Below are 24,424 nucleotides of genomic sequence, written 5' to 3'. Positions count from 1 at the left end.
TCATTAAGATCACTTGAATTATAAGGGGTGTTTTCCCCTTTTTCCAAAAATCAGGAAAAATCTTCTCATGCTCGTAGTCTTTGATGGGTAAGACTAAACTTAATGATATTTATATATTTGAAATCGGCATAAAAAATATGATTCTTTTAATATATTTATTGGTATCAAAATCCGTTTTTAAAAACCATTTTCTAGAGTTTCGGTTTCTATTGAGCCAGGTCACTCCTTACTTACCGTTCGTTACCACGAACTGTTTGAAGGAGTTGCCCCCTCCACAGTACCTTGCTCTTTACGCTAAAGTGTTTGTGAATTTGTAAAGAAAAGCGTATTATTCTAATTAAACCTTGTGTGTAATCCTTGTGTGACAGGAGGCATTCTTAAATAACTGGAATCAAAAGTCAAATATTTGCGCAAAGAGTGACTTACGGAGAAGGGGGCAACCCCCTCGTATACGTAGTAATTTCTGTTCGTTTTAAGTTTTAATGTTGTTCCTTACTTATAGTTAGAAATACTTCTTTTTTTATTTAATACCAACCACAAGCCGAAGACATATAATATCCTTGGTTTATCAAACAGTTCGTGGTAACGAACTGTAGTAAGGAGCGACCCGGCTCAATAGTAACCAAAACTCTAAAAAATGGAATTTTGATACCAATGGCTACATCAAAAGAATCGTATTTTAATGCTGGTTTTAAATATATGAGTTTCATCAAGTTTAGTCTTACCCATAAAAAGTTACGAGCCTGAGAAAATTTGCGTTATTTTAGAAAATAGGGGGAAACGCCCCCTAAAAGTCATAGAATCTTAACGAAAATCACACCATCAGATTCAGCGTATCATAGAACCCTATTGTAGAAGTTTCGAGCTCCTATCTACAAAAATGTGGAATTTTGCATTTTTTGCCAGAAGGCAGATCACGGATGCGTGTTTATTTGTTTATTTGTTGTTTTTTTTTTCCCAGGGGTGATCGTATCGACCCAGTTGTCCTAGAATATTGCAAGAGGGCTCATTCTAACGGAAATGAAAAGTTCTAGTGCCCTTTTTAAGTGACCGAAAAAATTGGAGGGCACCTAGGCCCCCTCCAACGCTAATTATTTTCCTAATGATGATAGAAGGTAATAAGCTTACCTAAGCTATGGATGTCAGGTGACTGATTTTTCTTCTAACGATAATTTCGACAGGACTGATGATGACAGGCACAGGTCCTGTCGAAATTATCGTTAGAAGAAAAATCAGTCACCTGACATCCATAGCTTAGGTAAGCTTATTACCTTCTATCATCATTATGTATGAAAGTCAGGTTGGCCTCAGAGAATATATTAATTATTTTCCCAAAGTCAACGGATCAAAATTCTGAGATAGCCATTTTATTCAACGTAGTCGAAAAACCTTATAACTATGTCTTTGAGGACGACTTACTCCCCCACAGTCCCCGTGGGAGGGGCAACAAGTTACAAACTCTGACCTGTGCTTACATATAGTAATGGTTATTGGGAAGTATACAGGCGTTTTCAGGAGGATTTTTTTGGTTTGAGGGAGGGATTGAGAAGAGGGGGATATGCTGGGGGAACTTTCCTTCGAGAATTTGTAATGGGAGAAGAAAATTTCCATGAAGGGAGAGCAGGATTTACTAGCATTATTTAAAAAAAAACAATTAAAAAATAAAAGTGAAAAAGCTTTTTCAGCTGGAAGTAAGGAACAGCAATAAAACTTAAAACAAACAGAAATTATTACCCATATGAGGGGCTCACCTCCTTCTAATACCTCGCTCTTTACGCTAAAGTATTTTCGGTAATTTCAACTGCTTATTCTACGGCTTTTGTGATTCAGGGGGTCATTCTTAATGAATTGGGATAAAATTTAAGCTTTAGTGTAAAGAGCGAGGTACTGACGATGGGGCGAATCCCCTCATATATGTAATAAAAACATGAGAATACAAAAGTTCTTTACGTAAGCTAATTTATAAGTTACGTAAATCTTTTACCAATAAAAAGATTCGTAAATAATTAAAAGTTCTAGATGCCTTTTTAATTAACCAAAAAATCGGGGGGCAACTAGGCTTCGTCCCCCGCTCTTTTTTTCTCAAAATCATTCGATCAAAGTTATGAGAAAGCCATTGAGCCAAAAAAAAAATATACAAATTTCGTTTTGATTATTCCTCTGCGGAGAGCCAAAATCAAAACATGCATTGATTCAAAAACGTTCAGAAATTAAATAAAAAAAACAAGTTTTTTCAACTGAAAGTAAGGAGTGACATCAAAACTTAAAACGCACAAAAATTACTTCGTATATGAAAGAGGCTGCTTCCTCATGAACGCCCCGCTCTTTACGCTAAAGTTTTTTACTGTTTTAGAAAGAAGAATTGAGAGAAAGAGTCAAACTTTAGCGTAAAGAGCGGGGCGTTGATGAGGAAGCAGCCTCTTTCATATACGAAGTAATTTCTGTGCGTTTTAACTTTTGATGTCACTCCTTACTTTCAGTTGAAAAAACTTGTTTTTTTTATTTAATTATCACATAAAAATCATAGTTAAGAAGCTGCTTAAGATAATATTAAACGCTAAGATTGGCCAAAAATAAAAAATTGATAGTAATTTCCATGCGTTCTGAGTTTTAATTTTTTTATAGCTTCATTCCTGCTCACCTTAGTTTGTAATATTACTCTGCCCTTTTCTTTGGAAAACTTCTTTTGTGAAATATATTGTTATTTTTAAATTTGATATTCGTAAAAAGTAGCTTCGAAAATTTAGCCCAAAAAAAGCTTAATTTTCCAATTAATCACCCTTTGATAATTTAGCTACATTTCTACAGATTAGAATCGAAGTTCAAAATTATTATGACATCGGAACAGACCTGACGTAGCATTTTGGGTGAAAGAAAATGGCTGTCAAAAGTCCCAAAGTTAGATTTACGACTATCTTCAAATTTTTAAATATAGTAGCATAACACAAAATTCATATCTAAGAAATGATAGATCGCCTTTTTCAAAATAAATTTCATTTTACTTTTATATTGCTTCAATTTTTACCTGTGTTGCTTCACATTTCTATACACGAATTCAAGTTCATTTTATCACTGTTGCCATGATGAAGCAAATAAAGGAAATTTCATTTGTGAAATTCTTTTTCGGATCAAAGCTTTTGGAAGAACCTGTAAGATTTTCCAATTCACAAAGCTTTAAACCGAATGAACTAGTTCTTCCATGAAGATCTTTGTCTCTAAGCTATTCTTAGTCGAGTAAAAGAATGCAAATGATGGAATGGAAGTAGGTTCATAGTGAAAGGGACTTTCTCAATAGAGCTTAAACTTTGTATTTTCAAGAAATGTATCCCAAACCCATCGAACAAACATCAGTGACCTTTAGAAAAATACAAGATTAACTTAATGGAGTCGATACAGGACTCTGGACGTAATTAAATAAAAAAAACAAGTTTTTAAACTGAAAGTAAGGAGTGACATCAAAACTTAAAACGCACAGAAATTACTTCGTATATGAAAGAGGCTGCTTCCTCATCAACGCCCCGCTCTTTACGCTAAAGTTTGACTCTTTCTCTCAATTCTTCTTTCTAAAACAGTAAAAAACTTTAGCGTAAAGAGCGGGGCGTTGATGAGGAAGCAGCCTCTTTCATATACGAAGTAATTTCTGTGCCTTTTAAGTTTTGATGTCACTCCTTACTTTCAGTTGAAAAACTTGTTTTTTTTTATTTAATTTCTGAACGTTTTTGAATCAATGCGTGTTTTGATTTTGGCTCTCCGCAGAGGAATAATCAAAACGAAATTTGCATATTTTTTTTTTTTTTTTTTTGGCTCAATGGCTTTCTCATAATTTTGATCGAATGATTTTGAGAAAAAAAGAGCGGGGGGCGAAGCCTGGTTGCCCCCCGATTTTTTGGTTAATTAAAAAGGCAACTAGAACTTTTAATTTTTTACGAATCTTTTTATTGGTAAAAGATTTACGTAACTTATAAATTAGCTTACGTAAAGAACTTTTGTATTCTCATGTTTTTATTACATATATGAGGGGATTCGCCCCATCGTCAGTACCTCACTCTTTACACTAAAGCTTAAATTTTATCCCAATTCATTAAGAATGACCCCCTGAATCACAAAAGCCCTAGAATAAGTAGTTGAAATTACGGAAAATACTTTAGCGTAAAGAGCGAGGTATTAGAAGGAGGTGAGCCCCTCATATGGGTAAAAATTTCTGTTTGTTTTAAATTTTATTGCTGTTCCTTACTTCCAGCTGAGAAAGCTTTTTCACTTTTATTTTTTAATTGTTTTTTTTTAAATAATGCTAGTAAATCCTGCTCTCCCTTCATGGAAATTTTCTTCTCCCATTACAAATTCTCGAAGGAAAGTTCCCCCAGCATATCCCCCTCTTCTCAACCCCTCCACCAAACCAAAAAAATCCTCCTGAAAACGCCTGTATACTTCCCAATAACCATTACTATATGTAAGCACAGGTCAAAGTTTGTAACTTGTTGCCCCTCCCACGGGGACTGTGGGGGAGTAAGTCGTCCCAAAAGACATAGTTATAAGGTTTTTCGACTACGTTGAATAAAATGGCTATCTCAGAATTTTGATCCGTTGACTTTGGGAAAATAATTAGCGTGGGAGGGGGCCTAGGTGCCCTCCAATATTTTTGGTCACTTAAAAAGGGCACTAGAACTTTTCATTTCCGTTAGAATGAGCCCTCTTGCAACATTCTAGGACAACTGGGTCGATACGATCACCCCTGGGGGAAAAAAAACAAAAAAACAAAAAAACAAATAAACACGCATCCGTGATCTGCCTTCTGGCAAAAAATACAAAATTCCACATTTTTGTAGATAGGAGCTCGAAACTTCTACAGTAGGGTTCTCTGATACGCTGAATCTTATGGTGTGATTTTCGTTAAGATTCTATGACTTTTAGGGGGCGTTTCCCCCTATTTTCTAAAATAACGCAAATTTTCTCAGGCTTGTAACTTTTGATGGGTAAGACTAAACTTGATGAAACTTATATATTTAAAACCACCATTAAAATGCGATTCTTTTGATGTAGCTATTGGTATCAAAATTCCATTTTTTAGAGTTTTGGTTACTATTGAGCCGGGTCGCTCCTTACTACAGTTCGTTACCACGAACTGTTTGATTAGCTTAGTTTTATAATCCAGCGCCTACCAAGTTTGAACGGCCTAATTTGAGGATTCTTCTTGTTTTTAGGATTAATGTTTAAATTATTTAGGAAAACGTTTTATTACTAAGTGGCCTGTTTAGCATAAGAAAAAAACTTAAAGAAATACTATTGGGAAAGCACTGAAACCTAGAAACCGTAGAAAAAACTAAAATTTAATGAAGGAAATGTTAGCGAAGAAATTTTAAGTGGTACATCAAGAATTACCAAAGCTAGCTAGATAACTGAGCCTTGTGGTAGCAGAGTTGACTGATGAACTGGCAATATGGGACATAAGGTCTGCTCTCCACTCCCACAAGGCTGGGTGACAGGGTTGCTACCTGTCCCTCTAAAAAAGACCCAGCACATGACATATCGATTCCATCCCCTATGCATCATTGCTAACCTAAACAATAAGACAAACCTAGAAAATTACAGCTAAACAGAATACTAAAACATCCATTAAAAAAAAATGATAGGAGAAGATAAGAATATGTTAAAAGATCTGTGTAGGATGGGATCAGTATGGCTTCAGCCCCATTCGAGACCATTGATCGACTTCCTTGACGCAAGAATTTTAGAGTTTTTTTTAAAGTATTTAGAGTTTTTTTTAAATTTAGAATTATAGAGAATTTTAGAATTTTTTTAAAGTGGATGCTGAGCAAAATTGAGAAAAATTCTGAAAAATAAACATGGATTTGACTGCATTTATCCATTCCCAAATAATATGTTTAGTAATAATACTTAAAATCCCATTTTAGTAAAATCCCAAATAATATGTTTAGTTATGCAACATCTGCCATCTAATAATTTATCACAAAATTTGCAAGAAAAGTGATTATTATATTCACATAGAGCACAAAAATTGATCGACTTTCTTGGTGCTGTAGAAGTATCTATTTTTCTAAAGAAGATTTTCAAAACCAATGCATAATTTCCGTATCTGTTCAAAAGTTTCGTGAAGTTACTTCGTATAAACTGATTTCGAAATATTTTTAAATATTTTAAAATGGTCACTAATACAGCTTTGCGCGTTTATTGTTCTCGAGGATCTCGAGGATCTTCATCATTTCTTTTATCCTATTTCAACTACTTTAAATGGAATGTAGTAAAGGACTTGATTTTTACTCCTTTTTTATTTAATATAAGCCAGGCTGCTTACTTTTCTCAGCAACCAATATTGGGTCATAATATACGAATGGAATTAAATGGATTAGAAAACCCCATAACCAATGATCAAAGCTTTCATAAGAATCTAAAAATAATTCAGAAGAGGCATAACTTTAAAATTATGTTTTCTTTATATATGGACGTGAACAGTAAGGCTGCCTAAAGGTCCCTCCTTCAATTGGGGAGTTTTGTCATCAGATGACAATTAATGCTAATCCAATCTATGGCACTGACCTTTTTGCTTCACTCAAGCTTTACCAGGGTCACACCAAAGTCTTTTCCCACTTCTTTTATCAAACAGTGCGTGGTAACGACTGTAGTAAGGAGCGACATGGCTCAATAGTAACCAAAACTCTCAAAAATGGAATTTTGATACCAATATCTACATCAAAAGAATCGCATTTTAATGCTGATTTTATATATATAAGTTTCATCAAGTTTAGTCTTACTCATCAACAGTTAAGAGCCTGGGAAAATTTGCCTTATATTAGAAAATATGAGGAAATACCCCCTAAAAGTCATAGAATCTTCACGAAAATTACACCATCAGATTTAGCGCGTCAGAGAACCCTATTGTGGAATTTTCGAGCTCCTATCTACAAAAAATTGTGTACTGTTTTTACTGTTTTAAAAAGAAGAGTTGAGAGAAAGAGTCAAACTTTAGCGTAAAGAGCGGGGCGTTGATGAGGAAGCAGCCCCTTTCATATACGAAGTTATTTATGTTCGTTTTAAGTTTTAATATCGCTCCTTACTTTCAGTTAAAAACACTTGTTTTTTATTTAAATTCCTTAAAGGGACGGGGTCCAGTTTCTTAAAAATGGGCGTAGGCCTTTTCCAAGGGGGGTTTAGATGTCTTAACCCTTAACCTATATATACGGTTTATTCCAAAGAAAGTTTGGCCTTGGCTAAATTCACCCAATGTTTGTACTATTTGATTTCACGACCCGAAAGGACCCATTAAAGAGCACTTGAATTATAAGCCTGTATCCAAAACTACGATATTTAACTGAAACAGGTAGTCAACTTGTGTAAGCATTAAATTAAAAAAAAAAGTTTTTTTTAACTGCAAGTAAGGAACAACATTAAAGCTTAAAACCAACAGAAATTATTCCGTATATGTGAGGAGTTGTCCCCTCCTCAACGCCTGGCTCTTTACGCTAGATTTTGACTCTTTCTTAAAACTCTACTTTTTAAAACAATAAAAAACTTTAGCGTAAAGAGCGAGGCGTTGAGGAGGGGACAGCACCTTTCATATACGGAATAATATACGATTTGCGATTTTGATATGATTAAAAAAGGGCGGGGGATTGCCCTCCAATTTTTGGTTCCTTGGAAAGGCAACTAGATCTTTTTATTTTTAACGAACGTTTTTGTTAGTAATAAATATACGTAACTTACGAATTAACCTACGTAACGAACTTCTATATTTGTATATTTTTATGACGTCTATGAGTGGGTTCACCCCCTCGTCAATACCTCTTCAAATAATCGTCAATACAATATTTTGTCCCAATTCTTTAAGAATGAGCCCTGAATTACAAAGGCCGTAGAATAAATAGTTGAAATTACTGAAATAATTTAGTGTAAAGATCGAGGTATTGTAGAGGAGCTGAACCTCCTTATTTACTTTATAATTTCTGTTCTTTTTAGGATTTAACTCTACTCCTTACTTCCAGCTGAAATTTTGTTTTATTTGTTTTCTCTTTTTTTTTAAATAATGCTAGAAAATGCTGCAGCCCCTTCATGGAAATTCTCTTACCCCATGATAAATTCCTCCATGGAAAGATCCTCCCACGAAACCCCCTCCCGTGACCCACCTCCCCTCCTTCAACACGTAAAAGTCCCCCTGAAAACGTCTGTACACATCCCAATAACCCTTACTATATGTAAACAAGGGTCAAAGTTTGTAACTCGCAGCCCCTCCCCCGGCGACTATTGGGGATTAATTCGTCCCAAAAGACATAACTGTTAGGTTTTTTGACTATGCTGAACAAATTGGCTATCTCAGAATTTTGATCTGGTGACTTTGGGGAAAAATGAGAGTGGGAGGGGCCTGGGTGCCCTCCAATTTTTGGTCACATAAAGAGCACTGGAACTTTTAATGTCTGTTAGAATGAGCTCTCTCGAAACATGTTAGGATCTCTGGATCGATACGATCACCCCTGGGAAAAAAAAATAAAAAAAAAATAAACACGCATCCATGATCTGTCTTCTGGCAAAAAAATACATAATTCCACATTTTTGTAGATAGGAGCTTGAAACTTCTACAGCAGGGTTCTCTGATACGCTGAACTTGATAGTGTTGAGATTTAATGACTTTTAGTGAGTTTTTCTCCTTATTTTCTAAAATAAGGCAAATTTTCTCAGGCTAATGGGTAAGACTAAACTTGACGAAACGTATATATATGTAAAATCAGCATAAAAATGTGATTTCTTTATGTAACTATTGGTATTAATATTTTGTTTTATAGAGTTTCAGTTCCTATTGAGCCGGGCCGGTCCTTACTACAGTTCGTTACCACGAACTATGAGCGTGGGAGGGGGCCCAGTTGCCCTATAATGTTCTGGGCACTTAAAAAGGGGACTAGAACCTTTAATTTCCGTTCAAATGAGCCCTCTTGTGACATTCTAGGACCACTGGTTTGATGTGAAAACCCCCTGAGAAGAAAAAAGAACGGAAAAAGACACGCATCCGTGATCTTTCTTCTGGCAAAAAAATTACAAATTCCACATTTTTGTAGATAGGAGCTTGAAAATCTGCAGTAGGGTTCTCTGGTATGTTGAATCTGGTGGTGGGATTTTGATTAAAGTCACTTGATATACTAGGGGGTTTCCTCCCTTTTATTAAATTGGGCAAAATTTTTCAGGCTCGTAACATTTGATGGGTAATATTAAATTTGACGAATTTTACTTATTTTGAATAACCATTAAAATTCGATGCTTCTGATACACCTATTGTTATCAAGACTCTGATTCATAGTTTTTCGGTTACTATTGAGCCGCATCGCTACTTACTTACAGTTCATTAACACGAACTGTTTGACTACAGCGATGCTCTGAAACCCAGAAAATTAAATTCCAAAAAAATATAAACCAAAAATTCTCCTAGACATAGGTTATGCAGATGATTTAAGCATCCTAGTATTATACTGATAATGTTAGCATAATGAATGAATTTTTGAAGGTTTTGAGAGTTGAAGTGCAAGTTCTGAGAGTAAGGGTGCAAGAATCAGTTTGAAAATTATTTTAAGAAGGCCTAATCACTAAAACTAGGAATAAGTGAAGGTGAAGAGGCTCTAATGGTTAACGATAAGATCGATCCAAAGGATAGTTTTATCTACCTAGGTAGTATTATTAGTAAGGACGGTGGGTACAGTGAAGATATTACAAGTAGAAAAACCAAGACCAACGGGGTTTTTGTAGTTGAAAAAAGTTCGGAAAAATAGGAAGATAAGTCTGCGACCCAAGATTTGAATATTGAAAACTACAGGGATAACAGCAATCGAGATAATCCTTAAGCGTGGGGACTCCAAAGGACGGAGAAGCACTTGCAAGATATTTTACAGCGAAATTGACTACGGATTATTTTGGGTTCCCGGCTGACTGACCGTATCTCTAACAGTAAGCTGTTTGAGAAATATGGTTGAAACTTGCTTTCTAGGGCTGTATTAAGAAAAAGGTTGAGATGGCTAGGACAAGTTTTGAGGGATGAAGCATGACAGATTGCCAATGCTCGTCCTTTTTGGCCAACAACCTAGGGCCAAACAAAAAGCTGGGCGTCCTCAAATGGGATGGGAGGATGTCGCAAGGATTCCTAAAAGATTTAAGAGAATCGGGAAACTTATTGTGAGGGTGTAAATAGGGAGGCTTTGGATCGATCGGGGTAGAGGAACACCGAGTGTAACTGTGTTGCCCTCAGGTGGCTTGATGCCGCAGTGAGTTGCAAGTAGTAGTAGTATTAGTATATTTATGAACGAATTTGAAACTCAGTGCGGCATTTATGTAATGCTATAGAGCAGGATCTGTAAGCTTCGGAGCATGAGGGTTTCTAAGCCTGATTAAGGCTCTAAACCATAAAAAAAACAAATGGCCATTTAAAAATCTCAATTCCCCGTCATTTTGACTCTCCCGCAAGTGCGTAAATATAAAAAAAAGTGAATGATTTTGTAACAAAATTGCCTCTTACTTTATTCAAGTCACTTTCAAATCTTAGGAAGAGTACTCAAACTTCAACTTACAATTGAATGAGCCCCCTAGTAAGCTTTTTCGATCATCCCTCCTATGCAACGTAGTAGAAAGACTAAAAAAATATACAGAGGCCACATACATCTTTACTAAGCCCTACCCTCCATTTGAAGGCGATCGAAACACACACATGGTATGAGTAGAAATTTGGTTCTGGAGGGTTAGATTTATCTTACTTCTCTGTGGTTCTTTTCTTATATCTATTCGAATATCTCAAGCAAAAAGGCGTAAAGGTCACAGAAGAGGATTCTTGACGAATTAACTCAAAGAATATAAAATACAAAGTTAGTTTTTAATAGGGTCATCTTATATATGAAGAAACTACCACTCACTTCAACCTCCATGCTCTTTACACTAAAGCTTTGGTTTTGTGTAACAATGTTTAAAGAATAGTGGTTCATTTAAGCGTATTTGTAACTTCATCAGAAAGTAAATTATATAATGAGGATCAAGAGAGGCTTCAGTTATTATTTTCACAAGGAATACACCCTGGTTGTTTCCCTTATAAGAGGCTTCAATGTTAGAAAATTATCCCATAGGAACTTCTAATCGCAATGCATAATAACCAAAAATATACAGTTTTTTTTTACAGTTTTGCCAGTACTGTCCACATATTTTGTTCATTTTCGTAGGGAGAGATCATCGTTTTCTTCACTTTACACCTTCGAGATGAAGCCCCCTGTGTAAGGGTTTGGCAATGGTGATTTTGATGATAAACTTTATTTCAATCTGGTGCCATTATTGAGTGGTTTCTAGCTATTTTTCCAGAATTTTTATAAAAACAATTTCCAAATAAATCTTTACTATTCAGATTAACCGAAATGATAGTTACCATTCCTGAATTAATATTAAACGACGGATTTATCTTACTACATATGTTTTTTGAAAACGCGTGTTTAAACTTCCGATTACTATGGGACCGTTGATCGCTCTTTACTAGGCTGCGTCTGAAAGCTGCAATTATGTGATACTTTGTAATTGTAAACCACCTGCAATTGCAACAATAAATTTATAATTATTATAATAATTAATTATTATAATTAATTATAATTAATAATTAATTTAAACATAATTAATTATATAAACATAATTATTATAATATAAACAGAATTAATTATAATATAATTTAAAATTTAAACATATTAAATTTAATATGGTTTATTTTCATCATGACTGGCTTTAAAGTCCTTTGGAGAAAAGTAATTCTTCCTCATCATTCATTTTTGTTCTGGAGGGTTAGATCTGTATTATTTCTGTGTAGTTTTTCTCTTATATCTATACAAACATCTCAAGCAAAAAAGGCATAAGGGTCACAGCGGTGGATTCCTAGCGAATGAACTCGAAGTAGATAACATACAGAATTCGTTTTTAGCATCAAACAGTTCGTGGTTACGAACTGTAGTAAGGAGCGACCCGGCTCAATATTAACCAAAACTCTAAAAAATGGAATTTTGATACCAATACCTACATCAAAAGAATCGCATTTTAATGTTGATTTTAAATATATAAGTTTCATCAAGTTTAGTCTTACCCATCAAAAGTTACGAGCCTGAGAAAATTTGCGTTATTTTAGAAAATAGGGGGAAACGCCCCCTAGAAGTCATAGAATCTTAACAAAATCTCACCATCAGATTCAGCGTATCAGAGAACCCTACTGTAGAAGTTTCAAGCTCCTATCTACACAAATGTGGAATTTTGTATTTTTTGCCAGAAGGCAGATCACGGATGCGTGTTTATTTGTTTGTTTGTTTTTTTGTTTTTTGTTTTGTTTTTTTTCCATGGGTGATCGTATCGACCCAGTTGTCCTAGAATGTTGCAAAAGGGCTCATTCTAACGGAAATGAAAAGTTCTAGTGCCCTTTTTAAGTGACCAAAAAAATTGGAGGGCACCTAGGCCCCCTCCCACGCTAATTATTTTACCAAAGTCAACGGATCAAAATTCTGAGATAGCCATTTTATTCAGCGTAGTCGGAAAACCTTATAACTATGTCTTTAGGGACGACTTACTCCCCCACAGTCCCCATGGGAGGGGCAACAAGTTACAAACTTTGACCAATGCTTACATATAGTAATGGTTATTGGGAAGTGTACAGGCGTTTTCAGGAGGATTTTTTTGGTTGGGGGAGGGGTTGAGAAGAAGGGGATATGCTGGGGGAACTTTCCATCGATAATTTGTCATGGGGGATGAAAATCTCCATGAAGGGAGCGCAGGATTTACTAGCATTATTTAAAAACACAATGAAAAAATAAATATGAAAAAGTACTTTCACCTGGAAGTAAGGAACAGCATTAAAACTTAAAAAAAAACAGAAATTATTACCCATTTGAGGGGCTCACCTCCTCCTAATACCTCGCTCTTTACGTTAAAGTATTTTTAGTAATTTCAACTATTTATTCTACGGCTTTTGTGATTCTGGGGTCATTCTTAATGAATTGGGACAGAATTTAAGCTTTTATTGTAAAGAGCGAGGATCTGACAATGGGGCGAACCCCCTCATATATGTAATAAAAATATGAGAATACAAAAGTTTTTTACGTAAGCTAATTTATAAGTTACGTAAATCTTTTACTAATAAAAATATTCGTAAAAAATTAAAAGTTCTAGTTGCCTTTTTAATTAACCAAAAAATCGGAGGGCAACTAGGCTTCCTCTCCCGCTCTTTTTTTCTCAAAATCATTCGATCAAAATTATGAGAAAGCCATTTAGCCAAAAAAAAAAAAAAAATGCAAATTTCGTTTTAATTATTCCTCTGCGGAGAGCCAAAATCAAAACATGCATTGATTCAAAAACGTTCAGAAATTAAATAAAAAAAAAAACAAGTTTTTTTAACTGAAAGTAAGGAGCGACATTAAAACTTAAAACGAACAGAAATTACTTCGTATATGAAAGAGGCTGCTTCCTCATCAACGCCCCGCTCTTTACGCTAAAGTTTTTTACTGTTTTAAAAAGAAGAATTGATAGACAGAGTCAAACTTTAGCGTAAAGAGCGGGGCGTTGATGAGGAAGCAGCCTCTTTCATATACGAAGTAATTTCTGTTCGTTTTGAGTTTTATTGTCGCTCCTTACTTTCAGTTAAAAAAACTTGTTTTTTTATTTGATCATACACAAGGTCATCTTGTGCATGAACGGTCTACCACTCCCTACAACCTCTTTACTTTAATCAATTTACAACCACTTTATTGTAATTGTAACAATGTATATTTACTTTCAGCATGACTGCCTTTAAAGACCTTTGGAGAAATGTAATTCTTCCTCATCGATGGGATCTCTTTTATGATGAAAACATTGTAAGAATGGAAGACACAAAACTGTTTTTCGACAATGCAAAAATTCGGTTTAATTGTTCAGTAAGTTCTTTTCTTTTGTTTTCTTTCAATAAATGACGGAAGTGTTTGCGTTTACCCCTGAGCTAATGTTAATGTACGAACGCCTAGTGGAGAACAGAACCACATTAATAGAGCCTCCCCTCCGCAACGTTAATATAGCATGTATCTAAAGATGTTACTAACTTTTATTGCCAACGTACTGGTATACCCCTGTCTCTTTAGGTTAATATGTGCCTTTAGAAACTTTACATTTTCACAAAATTTATAACTGGAAAAATTCGTTAGAATGCAAGTTTTCTATCATTAGTTCGTTTTTGAAGGAGACTGCTTTAGTTTTCGGTTGGTGAAGTTCCGTCCCCTTCCGCTTTGAAAAACAATTTCACAAAACTTCAGAAATGCAAAAATCTTATTTGGCTGTTCTATCTTATTTTTTCTCTCATTTTTTCTTTCAGTAATTGGTGGAACGTTCTAAGCTCATACTTGGGCCCAAACCAATATGGGACCTTCTAAGTCAAAAACCGAGCCACATTAACAGAAATCCCCTTGAGTCCATAAACATATAGCATGTATTTATAGAAGTTGTTAACGTTTAGTTCCACAATATTATTTTCTTCCAACCTTTTGATTATTTAAAACATTTTGCAACTTTACAAAATTTATTTAATGCCCAAAATATATTAATGGAATTTAACTTCGCTAAATTTTTCCATTTTCAATGGAACATTCTTTGGTCTCTGATGGCCCATCCCCTTCCCTTATAAGATTCTTTTTTTGGGGGGCGGGTGGGGTTCTAATGCCTTTAAAATATCAAATATTTCATAAATTTTTAGTGATAAAAACTTTCAATTTGACTACTCAGTCAGTTTTTTCTCCTCTTTTCTTTTAGTAATTAAGGAACTGTTTTGAGCTCACCCCTGAGCCTATCATAAAACGGAGCCTCTTAGCGGAAAACAGAACCACATCAATAGAACCTCATCTGAACCCATATTAATAAAGTAAGTACCTAGCTATGTAGCCGTTTTCAAGGCTAGGCCCCGGCACTCGGTGCGCTGCAGGCTTGGAAAGGCTATTAACGATCGTTTGGTTTAGGCCAGAAAATCCCAGGATGCCAATTTTCCAGAAAAGAAAATATGGAGGCGTTTTTGAGAAAAAATACATAATCGTTGTCAAGTGAAGACCACATATCTTTTTTTTTTCAAAATTTATTAGAGGTGAAAAAAAAAATAACAACGTTTCTGTTAGTAGTTTTGCGGTTGAAACCTTTATTTTAGATAGACAACTTTTTATGGCGGATCCCACATCGGAAGAACAAAAACAACTCGATTAAAGCAGTGGTCAACAGAAAAGCCAAAATATGGTTTCCGCTTGACAAAATCTCTAACAGCCTATGAGTAGGTGGGGACAATAAATTTCGGTGTCACTGGAAATTTATTTTTGAGTGATTGCAAACTTGTTTGGAATGCCTCTATAGATGGTAGATGGATGGATTTTTTAACCGGCTATACAGGGCGTGTAAGCTGTTGGCTTCAATTGAATATGAGACAATTTCGTCTTTCAGTTATTGTTGAAAGGCCGTTCTCATTAACTAGAAACTTAGTAATTGTTAGTTTTCTAAGACTAAACATGGGGCCAATTATGCCATTTTGTTTTTTTTTGTTTTGTTTTTTGTGCCTCTGGTTCTTTGCACAAGCACCATAAACAATGATTCTATAAACAATTTGGGGTTTCACATGCGATTTATAAAACTGGAATAAAGTATTCAGATTACAGCCCCAGTGTGTGGATAGTAGTCTTTTTATTATTCTGATTTTCCTATTGCATTTTTTTTGTTTTTTTTTTTTTGTTTTTTTTTATAGTTGTGATGTGAATGTGAAAATCGAGTTTTTTGTCAAGTGTAAGACCTATGTAGTTTATATGATTATCCTCAGGTATGACTATGCCATTTAGCGTTAGTTTAGCATTAACTGTTTTACGCTATTCTTACGGATTGTTCTGGGTACCCGGCAGACTAGTCGTATTTCAAACAGTAGGCTTGTACGAAAAGTGTGGTTCCCTTCCACTTTATAGGACTATAATTAAAGGAAGGTTGAAATGGCTAGTGCACGTTCTACGGATGAAGGATAACAGATTGCCGAAGATTGTCCTTTTCGGCCAACCGTTTAGGGCTAAACGGAAATCAGGTCGTCCATGTCTGGGGTTGGAGGATGTCATAAAGAAATATTTGAAGGAAATAGGAACTTCTTTGGGGGGGGGTGTAAAGAGTGAGGCTTTGAATAGATTGGGATGGAAGAGGAGCGTGCATAGCTGTGTGGGCCTCAGGCGGCTTAGTGCTGCGGTGAGCTGTTAGTAGTTGTCGTAGAAGTAGTTTTACGCTTGTGGTGGAACGCAAGCGCATGGTCAAGACGAAGAGCTTCTTCCTCGTCTGAGGTCTCCTCTCTGAATTCTTTTGGACCAGTTGTGTTTGCTTCCATACTCCCTGAATCAGAGTCTTTATTGCAGATACCTTCGCCACTCTGAACACTAGCCTCAGGTATATCTAAATTTGCTTCAGGTAAATCTTCAGATTTCTTTTCTTCCAGCTGAGGTGGCTCGACTTCATCGTCTTCACAGTGAATATATTCAGATCCCAATGAACTCTGGCTCGAATTCTCAGAAATTTCTCAAGAATCTTTGAAATTTCTGAGAATCTCCCAAATTCTCAGAAATATATACATTCCTTAGCAAACAATGTGTTAATTAACGCTAAAAATTTTGTAGGAACAAGAACCATCTTATCTATAATTGTGCTTTTGTTGTCTCATTGCTAACAATTCTTTTCTTCTGGTGGCAATATATACTCTGTGAGGAGGAAGCTGCGAGATACCAGACTTCCACTTGGCACCTTTTTATGGTAATCCAAGATACATTGTTTCCACCATATCTGTATCTCTCCATTCATGCGTTGGAGGCAATCGAGGTACACACCATTTGATCTACACCTGTTATTTACACCATTCAATGCAGAACTTTTCGTCGAGTAGAACCGTGTTAAAACGTGAAAATCACAAATGTGACCAGATACATGGTTTCCGCTTGACACCGATGATATACTAAAATAAATATACAATTAGTGCTCGTTTAAAAAGGCAAGATAATTAATTGTATGACTATGTAGTCAACGTCTTAAATAAGGTAATCAATACTCGGTTAGAATCTTAAAGTCGCTCTCTCTTTTTATGCTTAGCATTTTTTCTAACTACTGCTTACTACAACGTTTACTACTTTTTTTTAATACCTGCTGACTCTAGAACAATAATGATAAAAGTCGTTCAAGGATAACATAATGAATAACCTCTCTTCGTTTTAAGTTTTAGAATGTAGCTCTTAATTATCAACTGGAATAAAACTTGCTTTTGTAGTTAACTAAGGTAACCGATACTCAGTTAAAATTTAAAGTCGCTTTTGCTATTTTATGAAAAACCATTTTTTTACTATTGTTATTATTGTTATTTTTATTATTATTATTATTATTTTTATCATTATTATATTATTATTATTATTATTATTATTATTATTATTATTATTATTATTATTATTATTATTATTATTATTATTATTATTATTATTATTATTATTATTATTATTATTATTGTTTAGTCTCTTCATATTGTAGAAAGATGACCATAAAAATCATTCAAATGTAAATTTTAAATACCAAGCAAATGGACCGGATGTGAGCCAATGGTTTCTAGACAAATTTTATTTGAAATATTAAGATTAGTAGTTCAGCTTGGTGAATGAAATTTTCAATAAATTAAAGTTGCATTATTAGCAGAATATGATATTTGATACTGATTCTGGAAATCTTATACAGCTGAGTCAAATAAATCTTTTAAAAGATCGAGGGAAATCTGCCCACAAAGCGAAGATTTATTCCAGGCCCCATTTAGGTAGTACTCAAACTGGATCAGTCAAACCGGTTCCCTTCATAGTCTGGCCCAAGGAGCATTGGTGCTGTATAAGAGTGTGAACTGGTGCTGGTGTTAATAAAAGAAAAATATCAACACCGTCTAGCGTATGGCAACGCTGTAATTTTTCAAGCTCTAATCCTTTTTCTGTTATGAACTGAGATCAAGTACTTAATATTATCCCAGTCTTACTAATTTACAGAAATTAAATTAATTATTTTTATTATTGCAGTGGAAAAAATGCTAAGTTTCACCAAATGCTAAATGGCGTCTCATATTTTGGTCGACACTAGCGCCAGATCCCACTCTCGTAAGTTACCCAAACTTTTTGATCTGGCCTTTCACAATATACACAGCTTAACTAATATCTTATGCTTCATCACCTAATAAAACTTGTGGTTAATCCGTGTATTAAGAAGCAAATTCGTGTATTATTTTTGACAAATAGATTATAACATGCTGAATCAAATTCCAACCTCTGATGCTAACATCAAATCTTTGATTTTATTCTTGAAATGTTTTTGTGTTAGTCTTGCAGAAACGGATGGACATCTATGAGAGGACGTGTTTGCTTTCTCGTTGAGTTTCATCAAAGTCATGGAAGTGTTTCATACTATCCCTTCAAACAAAAATGTGCGAAATGTTTAAAAAGGTGTTCAAACAGTAAGAGGCTAGTCAAATTTGAGGAGCCAGGCTGGTATCCGGAAGAAATACAAAAGGTATAGCTTTATCTTTTTTACGTAAAGGTTTTTAATCTTAATGGCATCTTTGACAAAAGTCTTGTTTTTTTTCTGTCTTTATTAATCTGGTAAACAAGAAACAAAATCATTTTTTGATGACATATAAGTTGTATTACTTAAACCCGCAACAAATAGATATCAAGTTGAGATAAAATTTATGGTACTTACGTGTTATTGTGACCAAACTTTGTTCTGGATCTGTAATGAAACCAGTTTTCTGAGTCCGCTCAGAGATAATCAGCTTAGCCTGAGCAAGATAAATTATTATTGAGGTATATTTTAAATGAATATTTAATATTTGAAGGTGGTTAGGCTAGGTATTGAATATAATGCGTTCTGGGCAGTTTGCTTTCCATAATTCTCTGTCGTATTTTTCATAATTTCGTTACTAAAATATAACATTTTCCTCATATTTTGGTATATTTCCTTATGATTAACCTCACTTATACTTTTTTTCTGTTCCTCACTTTTTATTATTAACCTAACTTCACTTCTTGAGTGTGGTTGCTATAACACGTAAGTACCAAATTCATATTTAAAACGCACAGAAATTACAAGAAATGAAGAAATCAAGCGTAAGACGAACTTAATATCTAACGAACGTCAAGAAATTTTTAATAGTATTACGAAGTCTGGTCCTTTGACCAGTAAACTTCTGCGCACTTTTCATCCCCTAACAAAGAATCGAGCATAGTTTTTGTATTAAATTTATGAAACCTGTCGCTGGAACTCCGTGGGTGATGGCCAGATATATCAAATCATCAACCCTAAAATTACTCATCTATTAACAGAAATATATGCTACAGTGGCTAAAATACTCTCTTCATGACAAGGAAGAATTTTATTTTTCAAATAAGATTTTAAAAAATTCAATCAAAACAACAATGGTAAACAAGGACTACATGATTCCTCTTCTATTATCCTTATTGTATTGTTCGTGAAATGATGTTTGCCTGTGAACTTCTAGCATACTTTTACAAGTTGTTCCTCAACTGGGAGCTTAAGTAATTTAGTAGAATTTTCAAAAATATCATTTAGAAATATTTTTATAAGTTTTATTTTCGTTTTTAATAAAGTGTAGCGTCATTCAATTGCTGAGAGAGCTTGAGGGAAGCAGTGGCACCGCTCTTATTCGGTTTGGTATGCATCTGTTCACTATTTGACTTTTTATTCATACAATTCCTTTTTGTTTCAAGATTACTTCTTATTCATTACAATAATTTTTTTTACTTTAGCTTGTCTTGGTTTTCAATGTAAATATTTGTGCTACGTATTTATAATGGCGATATTAGCGAAAACAACAAAGAATTAAATAAAGCTAAGAAACACCCAGATCATACTGTTATTTTTGATGAGGCAACCTCACCAAACCTTAACCACAGCAATATTGTTCACGTACTATCTTGTTACTCATGTACTTTACTGGCATACCATACAAGGATAGGACATTTGCTACAGCTCTTCTGTGGGCTGAACCAAACACCTATTCATAATCTATCAAACAGTTCGTGGTAACGAACTGTAGTAAGGAGCGACGCGGCTCAATATAAACGAAACTCTAAAAAACGGAATTTTGATGCTAAAATATACATCAAAAGAATTGGATTTTCATGCTGCTTTTAAATATATAAGTTTCATCAACTTCAATGTTTGTCATCAAAAGTTACGAGCCTGAGAAAATTTGCTTTACTTTGGAAAATAGGGGGAAACACCCCGTAAAAGTCATAGAATCTTAACGAATATCACACCATCGCATTCGGCATATCAGAGAACCCTATAGCAAAAATTTCAAGCTCCTATCTACAAAAATGTGGAATCTCGTATTTTTTGCCAGAAAACAAATCATGGGTGCGTGTTTATTTGTTTGTTTTTTGTTTTTTTCTTTTCCCGAGGGGTCATCGTATCAACCAAGTGGTCCTAGAATGTCGCAAAAGGGCTCATTCTAAATGAATGAAAAGTTCTAGTGCCCTTTTTAAGTGACCAAAAAATTGGAGGGCACCTAGGCCCCCTCCAACGCTCATTTTTTCTCCAAAGTCAATGGATCAAAATTTTGAGATAGCCATTTTTTTCCGCATGGTCGAAAACCATAATAACTATGTCTTTGGGAATGACTTACTCCCCCACTTTGACCAGTGTTTACATATAATAATCGTTATTGGGAAGTGTAGAGACGTTTTCAGGGGGATTTTTTGGTTTTGGGGGTGGGGCTGAGGGGAGGGGGCTATGTGGGAAGATCTTTCCTTGGAGAAATATGTCATGGGGGAAGAGAAATTCAATGAAAAGGGCGCAGGGTTTTCTAAGACTACCATAAAAAAAAACAATGAAAAAATAAACATGAAAAAGTTTTTTTCAATTAAGGAGAAAGTAAGGAGTAGCATTGAAGCTTAAAACGAACAGAGATTATTACGCATATGAGGGGCTCTAAATATACTTTAGCATAAATAGCGAGGTATTTAGGAGGAGATAAATACCTCGCTTTTTATGCTAAAGTATTTTTAGTAATTTCAACTATTTACTCTACGGCCTTTCTGATTCAGGGGTCATTCTTAAAGAATTGAGACAAAACTTACGATTTAGTGTAAAGAGCGAGGCATCAACGACGGTACAAACCCCCTTATATACATAATAAAAATATAAGAACATAAAAGTTTGTTACGTAAGTTAATTCTTAAGTTACGTATATTTTTTACTAATAGAAATGTTAGTTAAAAATTAAAAGTTATATTTGCCTTTTTATTTAACCCTAAAATTGGAGGGCAACTAGGCCTCCTTGCCCACCCCTTATTTCTCAAAATCGTCTGATCAAAACTAAGAGAAAGCCATTTAGCCAAAAAAGGAATTAATATGCAAATTTCATTTTAATAATCTGTTAATCTGATTCAATACAAAAAATTCAATAAGATTGGACAAGTCCTATGGTGGAGAGCCAAAATCAAATATGCATTAATTCAAAACGTTCAGAAATTAAATAAAAAAAAAATAGTTTTTTTAACTGTTTTTTTTTTCATATATGAAATGGGTTGTCCCCTCTTCAACGCCTCGCTCTTTACGCTAAAGCTTTTAATTGTTTTAAAAAGTACTATTGTGGCAAAGAGTCAAACTTTAGCGTAAAGAGCGAGACGTTGAGGAGGGGACAACCCATTTCATATACGGAGTAATTTCTGTTCGTTTTAAGTTTTAATGTCGCTCCTTACTTACAGTTAAAAGAACTAGTTTTTTTTTATTTAATAAAAATAAAGACTGAAATTATATAATGAATCTGTCACTTCTCAGTTATTAATCCAAAGGTGAAAATTTGGTCGACGCATCCTCTTCCCTTCCAAAAACTACACGGTTCTTCTCTTAAAACTTAATCTCCGTCGACCAGGTCAAAAAACTTGTGGTATCATTTTGGAGATATGAAATATAATGCTCCGTTTTTTTGCATGCTATGTCGTCTTGTCCTTTCGGTCTGGAATGACTGATGACATTCGGAGTCAAGTAACTGGGTCAACTAAACAAAAGTACTAAAAATCTTGAGTGATCTGTAAACAAACACTGGTCCAATTTTTGCATGGATTTTTTTTTCAAGCTTCTTCTATGTAAGGCCTTCCTTGACCAAATAGCTCCTGAGTATCAGTTTCAAGCTTACAAGAAAAACTTGCTGTCCTTTTTCAGACATTCAAAATATTTCAAAAGTACCATATCAATCCCTACCTGATGTTACAAAAGAAGATGTAATAGACGTGGAATTAGGATATTTTGGATATTTTTTTCCAAATTTACCTTTAAATACCCACCAAGTCAACATTTGAGTTCTATTTGGCTCCAGGTACCCCGTGAAAATTTCAGCTGAATTCGTAAGCTATTCACAAGATAAAGTAGATACCCTCTTTTAGGAATTAAATAAAAAAAAACTAATTTTTTTAGCTGAAAGTAAGGAGTGACATTAAAACTTAAAACGAACAGAAATTACTCCGTATATAAAATGGTTTGTCCCCTCCGCAATGCCTCGCTCTTTACGCTAAAGTTTTTAATTGTTTTAAAAAGTAGAATTGTGACAAAGAATCAAACTTTAACGTAAAGAGCGAGGGATTGCGGAGGGGACAAACCATTTTATATACGGAGTAATTTCTGTTCGTTTTAAGTTTTAATGTCACTCCTTACTTTCAGCTAAAAAAATTAGTTTTTTTTTTTATTTAATTTCTGAACGTTTTTGAATTAATGCATGTTTGGTTTTGGCTCTCCGCACATAAATTATTAAAATGAAATTTGTATATTAATTCTTTTTTTGGCTAAATGGCTTTCTCTTAGTTTTGATCAGACGATTTTGAGAAATAAGGGGTGGAGAAGGAGGCCTAGTTGCCCTCCAATTTTTCGGTTGCTTAAAAAGGAAACTAGAACTTTTAATTTTTAACGAACGTTTTTATTAGTAAAAATTATACGTAACTTATAAATTAGCAACTTACGTAACAAACTTTTATAATCTTATATTTTTATTATGTATACAAGGGGGTTTGTATCCTCGTTAATACCTCGCTCTTTACACTAAATCTTAAGTTTTGTCCCAATTCTTTAAGAATGACCCCTGAATCAGAAAGGCCGTAGAATAAATAGTTGAAATTACTAAAAATACTTTAGCATAAAGAGAGAGGTATTTATCTCCTCCTAAGTACCTCGCTCTTTATGCTAAAGTATTTTTAGAACCCCTCATATGCGTTATAATCTCTGTTCGTTTTAAGTTTCAATGCTACTCCTTCCTTTCATTTGAAAAAACGTTTTCATGTTTATTTTTCATTGTTTTCTTATAGTAATGCTAGAAAATCATGCGCCCTTTTCCTTGAATTTTTTCCCCCATGACAGATTCCTCCAAGGAAATATCCTCCAACATATTCCCCTCCCCTCAGCCCCACCCCCCAAACAAAATAAAATCCCCCTGAAAACGTCTGTACACTTCCCAATAACCATTACTATATGTAAACACTGGTCAAAGTTTGTAACTTGCAGCCCCTCCCCGAGGGATTGTGGGGGAGTAAATCATCCCCAAATACATAGTTATTATGGTTTTCGACTATGTTGAACAAAATGGCTATCTCAAAATTTTGATCCGTTGACATTGGGAAAAAATGAGCGTGGGAGGGGGCCTAGATGCCCTCCAATTTTTTTGGTTACTTAAAAAGGGCACTAGAACTTTTCATTTCCGTTAGAATGAGCCCTCTTGCGACATTCTAGGACCACTTGGTCGATACGATGACCCCTGGGAAAAAAAAAAAAAATAAATAAACACGCAACCGTGATTTGTCTTCTGGCAAAAAATACAAAATTCCACATTTTTGTAGATAGGAGCTTGGAACTTGTACAATAGGGTTCTCTAATACGCCGAATCTGATGGTGTGATTTTCGTTAAGATTATATGACTTTCAGGGGGTGTTCCCCCCTATTTTCTTAAATAAGGCAAATTTTCTCAGGCTCGTAACTTTTCATGGGTAAGACTAAACTTGATGAAACTTATATATTTAAAATTAGCATTAAAATGCAATTCTTTTTGTGTAGCTATTGATATCAAAATTCAATACAGTTCGTTACCACGAACTGTTTGAAAATTCTTGAGTGGGGTTGGACATTAAAAAAGTACCCAGTATAGTCTAATTAAATCACATTTTTCAAAAATTTCTCAAATGAGCTTGTTCAACAAATAGGCATACTCAGCAGGGGCTGCTATCCCTCCCCCTAGGAAACCCAACTTACACTGGATATTACGTCTTCTTGGTCTTACTTGCGCTAGATATTGTAACCTCTCAGCCAAACTTCCACAATATATTCCGGCTTATCGGTCCAATTTATAATAGATATTATTATGATGCTT

General features: G+C 34.6%; 1 protein-coding gene across 1 annotated transcript in view; it reads left to right on the top strand.

Moving 5' to 3' along the window:
- LOC136038065 (uncharacterized) overlaps window positions 1-24,424 on the top strand; it is a 53,814-nt gene that overhangs the window by 15,651 nt on the left and 13,739 nt on the right. The window contains exons 3-4 of the mRNA XM_065721036.1: window positions 13,778-13,913; window positions 18,370-18,558. Of these exons, the coding sequence (XP_065577108.1) occupies window positions 13,778-13,913; window positions 18,370-18,558 (325 nt within the window). The remainder of the gene's footprint in view (window positions 1-13,777; window positions 13,914-18,369; window positions 18,559-24,424) is intronic.

The sequence above is a fragment of the Artemia franciscana genome, chromosome 2 (assembly GCF_032884065.1).
Source record: "Artemia franciscana chromosome 2, ASM3288406v1, whole genome shotgun sequence".
Classification (NCBI taxonomy): Eukaryota; Metazoa; Arthropoda; class Branchiopoda; order Anostraca; family Artemiidae; genus Artemia; species Artemia franciscana.
The sequence above is the reverse complement of the archived record's forward strand: the minus strand, read 5'-3'. Positions and strand labels throughout refer to the sequence as shown.